Source organism: Tauraco erythrolophus, chromosome 11 (assembly GCF_009769465.1).
Source record: "Tauraco erythrolophus isolate bTauEry1 chromosome 11, bTauEry1.pri, whole genome shotgun sequence".
Lineage (NCBI taxonomy): Eukaryota > Metazoa > Chordata > Aves > Musophagiformes > Musophagidae > Tauraco > Tauraco erythrolophus.
Window position 1 is genome coordinate 9,917,478 of NC_141475.1, and position 6,758 is coordinate 9,924,235.

The window sequence follows — 6,758 nt, forward strand, 5'->3', positions numbered from 1 at the left end:
GCAGGTGGCTGCCTTGGCTGTGAGATGCTTTTAAATCCTGTAAGTGCTACTATTAGTAGAGTTTTTGCTGCTCTGGGTGCAGGAAACACCTGAGAAACTTGAAATTTCATGATATGGGGATCTGCTATGACGGTTAAATAAAATTTGAATTAAAGCAAACTGAACGCTGAAGTGGGAGAGAAGGCTGATGCATGCATCTTCTAAACTTACATTTGCATATTTTCACTGGCGAAGATTGTAAGGCAAAGCTGAGCATTTTGCTAAGTTTCTCGCTGTTAGTAATTGGGCAGAGTGTTACTTCCATTTGGTATCCAGATGGTAACACAGTGTATTGTGGACAACGCTGAGAAAATTGCCACCTTCCTCTAGAAATTGCTTGCGTGAAGTATATTAAAAATGTCATCTATTTCTGCAGTATGAAAAATAAGGAAGAGTGATGGAAAATGACATCGAACCTCGAGCTGTGTAGGAATTGCTCAGATGCCAGCCCAGGCAGGTGGTAATGCTGTTGCGCTTACGAACACAACGGTTATTACCTTTACAGGTAGTGATCCGCAAGTGCATTACCACGCTGTACCCTCACAGCACGTGTAATTCGTAGGTATTATTGGATTCATTTTACAAGTGGGTGAACTGAGGTGTAGAAGCATTGAGTGTATAGTAAAGCTCATAAATTTCTCACTTAAGTAGACTGGTTAGCAGGGAGGCACGTGGTTTGTGTCAGGCTGCTACTCAGTCCCGACTCTGGGAATGAGTGCATGACTTGCTTGCTGCTTTTGGACTAACTTTTTCCTTCCAACACACTCGCAAGCGTCACTGAAAATTGACTCTGAGTTGCACAGAACTTGAAAGGAGCAGGTGCCATTCCTGATCTGACATTCACTTTAGGTCAGGAGCTGCCATAAAATTTAAGACTCTTTGACTTCAAGGACCTTTGGATCAGATCCTCAGTGAGGCTCATGTATTGCAGTGGGGTCAAAAGTCGGTACGTACATCTCAGCATGGCAGGTCTTTAAACGCAAGACCAAATTAAGGGCACGAACATCCCTTTTCATTGTGTCTTCCTTTATGATGTCAAACTCGGCTCTTGATCTTTAATTTTACTTTAATTGGAATCATATATTTGAGTGAAATATATTGATCGTCCTTGCTATCCTTTCCCAACTGTGGTGTCTGCAAGGTCTAAATCATAACTAAGTCAATATTTGCACTGTAAAACTCTCCCCTCTTTTCTCCCTAGTGGTAAATTCCCAACCATTACTTCCATTAAAGGTCCACGTGCAGGAAGAAAAAAACCTAACCCCTCTGTTCTTCCCACTTCTCTGTCTTTCCATTTTTTTCATATTTTCAGATTATTACTCCAAAAATGCACATGCTCAGATACTCTTTAGAGTCATACTGTTAGCATACACTTCTAGCGTTGTTTTTTTTTTAAAAAAAAAAACACAAACCCCAAACATGTCATGTAAGTTGTCTAAAATAAAACTCATTAAATAGTTGAAAAAAAACCCCAACACCTCTCCTATGAAGACAGACTGAGAGAGTTGGGCTTGTTCAGCCTGGAGAAGAGAAAGTTCCAGGGAGACCTTCTAGCAGCCTTCCAGTACTTAAAGGGGGCCTACAAGAAAACTGGAGAGGGACTTTTTACAAGGGTGTGTAGTGATAGGAGAAGTGGCAATGGCTTTAAACTGAAAGAAGGTAGATTTCTATTAGATCTAAGGAAGAAACTCTTCACTCTGAGAGTGGTGAGGCACTGGAACAGGTCACCCAGAGAAGTTGTGGATGCCCCATCCCTGGAAGTGTTCAAGACCAGTTTGGATGAGGCTTTGAGCAACCTGATCTAGTGGAAGGTGTCCCTGCCCATGGGAAGATGTTGGAACTAGATGATCTTTAAGGTCCCTTCCAACCGAAACCATTCTATGATACACTTATCAAACAGGCTCAACTTCCCATAGAAGCTAGCCCTTTAACAGTTGTGTCTTGTATCTTTAGTCTTATTAACTCACTAACTGGAAAAAGAAAGATAAATGCAGCATCAGACCATGAATTATGCCCATGATGAAGGGTTAGGCATATATTTTCCATGGTAGCCTGTAGAGAGTCATCTGAGTCTCTAAGGACGTTTCACGTTGTCTTCATAATGGATTCTGTCTCTGTTCAGTTTTCTGACTGTCCTCAAATTTTTATTTGGAGAAAGAGTTCACATTATACTATCCCTTAAGCCATGTTGTGAAGAATTCCTGCCCCATGGGATGCCTCAAGCCTCGACTTTTGCGTCCTTTGGTGACGGAGGTTGCTGCCACAAAAGGCTCTCTAGGAGACAGGAACCTTGAGAAAAAAAATCTGGCATCAGCAACTATGTTGTGACCTTTTCATCATTGGAGTGCCTGGCTCTTGCTCGACTTTATTAGTATGAATGTTTTCCAAAGGGGGACTCTGGAAGGTGGAAACAACAGCATGAGGGTTATTCTTAAACGTGCTAGTGTAGGTTGAGAGTGATGCAAAGGTAAAGAGGAATGCATGAGAGGCAATTGCTGAAAGCGTAGGAGACCTGTAAGTGAAATTTCAGGGGAAACTGTGAGGTTTGGTGAAAGAAATTTGATCTGAAAGAAAGAAATCTCAACCAGAAACAGCTAGTAACCTTAACTCCAAAACCTAAATTACTTCAAATTAAGCAAGTATTTTTGCCATGATCAACAGTTTTACATTATGCAATATGTAACATAATTTGCAACAAAACTAATTTTGAAACAAAAAAATTAACAAGCTCCAATTTTCAATATCATAGGTCTTATTTTTAGATAAAAATGTAGTTTCTACAGGGTACAGATTGAGAAAGCTGACTTATGGCACCAATACGCAAGTGACATATGTTTTTCAGGTGGTTATTCCCCAATGTTTTCCTATCCCTCCTCTTCATGTCTATAGAAGGCTCAGGGATTCCTTCCATGCCCGTTTAATTTTAAACTGTTTTTCAGAATCGTGGGCTAACAGATGGAGAAAAGTAGTTGTCATTAGCTAGTCAAAGTAAGCATAGCTGCAAAGAGTTTGCAGCAATAACTGTGCATAGTTACACAATTCAGTCATCTTCCAGTTGAACTTCGGGGGACTGCATAAATCTATGGATGTACCAGATCGATCTTCCTGTGCTCTTGATGAGTGCTGCAGTTCATCTTGGTAACTTTGTACAGAGCTTCACATTCATGAAAAATATGGGGCTTTGAAGCAAAGAAGAGACCCTATTTGCAACTGCAGGCACCTGCAGAAGAGGCAGCCTGTCTCTGCTCTGCTGGCTCCCTGGTGGGAGCTGTGGAGGGGCCAGTGCCTCTGGATGCTCAAGAGTGCTCTTCGTGTCGAGGTAGGTGATGACCTGTGTGTAACACTGACAACAGGAGGCAGCAGGACAGGCTTTAGGTCTTGTTCCCAGGATCACGCAGCTTGAGAGCTGGTTTTGTAGGGTGTCATGGGCACGGATAAAGGATTTCTCCTTGTACCGAACCAGTGTTCATAGACTCAACAATGCTGGGTGTTTCCTCACCATTCTGTGAAAGTCCTGCAAAAAAGGGTGTTGGTAAAACCTAACACGTTGTCTTTAATTTTTCAAATTTCGAATTTCTGAAGCTGAATGAGGGAGCAAATATCTCATGGAGCTGAGAAAGATGTGAAATAAAAATTCCCCAAAGTTAACTAGAAAATCCAGAGATTCATTCTAGGCTATGCTTTAGCCTACCAGCTAATATGCTCTTGCTGCCTGCTCAGTAATTTGTCGGGAACAGGGAAGAAGAATCCAGACTTGGCAGGCTGGTGCTGCAGACAGATTTTGTCAGATGAAATTCCAGTAGACGTTAGTCCAACATCAACAGCTCCTGAGCTATCACATGGGAATGCACAAGGAGATAAAACCAACATCCTAAAGGGTGGATCCTCTATTTTAAGGGGCAGAGAAGGGAATCTGGCTAATGTAATTTTTTTTTTCTTTTCTTTGTGGAGTCGTTCAGGGAAATGATGGAAAATGCTGGTTCCAAACACAGATAAATTCTGCCTTCTCTTGAATTCTTCATAAAGTTGCTTAACTCCTCTCTCTTGCCTTTTCCTACATGTGAAGAGAGATTAATCCTATCTGCCTTTACCTCAGAGGGTTTGTGAGGGCAGAGTTTGGAAAAGAATTTGCCATCTATGCAAAGAATCCACGAGTGTCTGCAGGGGAAAAAAACCCAGACCCTACCGTTGGGAAACTCCAGCACCAGTCGACTACTTTCTGGAAGTAGGGTGTCCTGTTACATAAACATCCTTGACGCTTTGCAGAAGGGGTGACATTCACATCGCATACGTGGGGCCTGACTAATTGGGCTTTGTGTGTGAAGAATGGGGATGAAAAGGATAAGGAAGTGAAATCCCCAAGGTGCAAGCTGGGCCTCCTTCTTCCCATGGCCTGTGCTGTTGCTTACGTGTTGAAAAGGGGTCTCAGAGCCTCCTGTACCACTGAGCTGATGACTGGGAACTCTGCGGGCCCCACGACCCAGCCTGCATCCTCACTCTGCCCTCCCCAGCAGTGTGGGAGGCATCCTGCTCAGCTCAGCAGCAAGCTGCGACTGCCTCCAGCAGTCACTTAGAGAGGATCCCTGTGCCCAGGGGTTGTTAACACCCCTTCACACTAAAATCTGCATTGACTCAGTGGTCCTGGTGTCTTTATGCATGAACAGTGTGCGGACCACGTAACTCTTGGCTGCTTCTACAAACAGTGGGATACAGGGACTACTAACTTCAGCAGCTCTGAGTTGCTCCTGGAGGAGTCTGCACCCTTCCACTGATTGTATAGGGAACCAAAACCCCATAGCTGCTGCTTTGATGGCCAAAGTCAGGAGGCACCAGCACCTCTCCATCCAAAACTCACTTGAGACCCAGGGCCCAGTTGTCCACAGCCCCACACCTTGTGACAAAGTGGAGCTGCAACGGGAGCTGAAAGTCATCACTTTATTTGCACATGCTTTGAAAGCTTTGTCATTAGTCCCAGGCAAAGAAAATAACCTGTTTCCTCTCCCAAGTCTTCACAGAAAACTACGCATAGAAGGGATGTACATAACTTGACAGTGTCTACTATAAAATTCACATGTATAATTTTCTGTATTTTATGGCAAACAGTATAATGGTTGGCAGGTTTTCCATTCTGCATAGCAGCTCTCAGGGTAATGGGTCAGATTTAGCAATTGGGATGGCAGTGAAAGGAACAGATTCACAAGCTCAAAGAGCCAGTGCTGAACTGGTTAGGAAAGAGTAAAATCTGAATTCCCAACTCTTTTTCTTTTCACAGCTGTTAAGAGTTCAGTGGGTTGAACTGCAATCCTTCAAGTTCATCTGTTGACTCCAACACAAAACTATTATAAACTGTGCCTCTAAAACACGTGATGAAACATTTCTTGAGAGCTATTTATTCCAACTGCAGCAGAGGAAAGTTTTCAGAACACCCGGCATTTGGTAGAGGAAAGGTCTCTTGAGCTTTGCAAAAGGAGGAATTGTTTGCATACCGACGTAAGCTGCTTTTTGATTTCTTTCCTGCATCATTGAATGAAATAATTCTTCTAACTTTTGCCCCTGCTGTGGAAACACAGTCAAGTAGCACAAAACTATACTTAAGTACCTAGCAGAGTATTTCTCTATAATTTTCTTTCTTCTTCTTTACTCATGTGGGTTGGGGTTTTTATAATTCAGAATGGCACTCAACATGATTTAATATTATGTATTTTCTTTCCTCTAATGTTCTCTGTATCTGAATAACAGTTCATTCCCTTATGATATTAATGCAGAGGTATGACAGAGTGCAAGCTTCAGTCAGGTGTGTCCTGCAGGCTCTTACAAATCACAAGTAGTAAGGAGTAGTTTTGGGGTATCTTTTTTTTCAGATGATTTACATCTTTGATCTGAAGTTTGATCTTATGTATACATACACATTCTCTTCCAGGCTTTAGCTGTGGCAAAACAATTTCCATGCTGAAGATGGACCATGCAAACGTGACCCAAGCCATGCTTGATGCTGAATCCCACAACACAGAAAAGAGCAACAGCAACGAGTATTTTTACATTCTGATCGTCATGTCTTTCTATGGGATCTTCCTGATAGGGATAATGCTCGGCTATATGAAATCCAAAAGAAAAGAGAAGAAGACCAATTTGCTTCTGCTTTACAAAGATGAGGAGAGAGAATGGGGGGAAGCTGTGAAGCCTCTACCGACCGTATCAGGGCTCAAATCTGTCCAGATCCCCATGATGCTGAACATGCTGCAGGAGAGCATGGTGCCGTCCCTGTCCTGCGCCATCTGCTCGATGGAAGGCAGCAGTGTGAGCTCCGAATCCTCGTCCCCAGATGTGCACTTCACCATCCAGGAGGAAGTGCTGGATGCCGAACTGGGGGAAGTGTCAGAAACGCTCCTACATGAGAGCAGCGAGGGATCTGTGGAAAACATCCACAAGAATTCCTAGCACTTGCAGGACTCCCTAGATCAGCTGCCAAAGCATGAGTGGAGCTCCCACTTAGAACTTGCGGTCCTGCTTTCCAATGAACTCTCAACAGGTATTTGTGCCCCCGGGCCTGAGGTGTTCTTGAGAGCTGGCAGGATAAGGAAGCAGCAGTACCTAACTCCAAAGTGTAACTTGCACATAATTGGGATGCTTAATTTTAATTTTTCCATTATTATTTCTTACCATAAGAGCTAAGAACGAGGAGAATATATGTGTGTTTTCTAACAAGGTAACTATTATTG

The 6,758-nt window shown here is 43.0% G+C and overlaps 1 protein-coding gene across 1 annotated transcript; it reads left to right on the forward strand.

The window, feature by feature from the left end:
• The first annotated feature begins 5,985 nt into the window (after positions 1-5,985).
• Positions 5,986-6,477, forward strand: KCNE4 (potassium voltage-gated channel subfamily E regulatory subunit 4). The gene has a single exon (XM_009990741.1). It carries the CDS (start codon positions 5,986-5,988, stop codon positions 6,475-6,477), a length of 492 nt encoding a protein of 163 aa, XP_009989043.1.
• Positions 6,478-6,758: the final 281 nt, after the last annotated feature.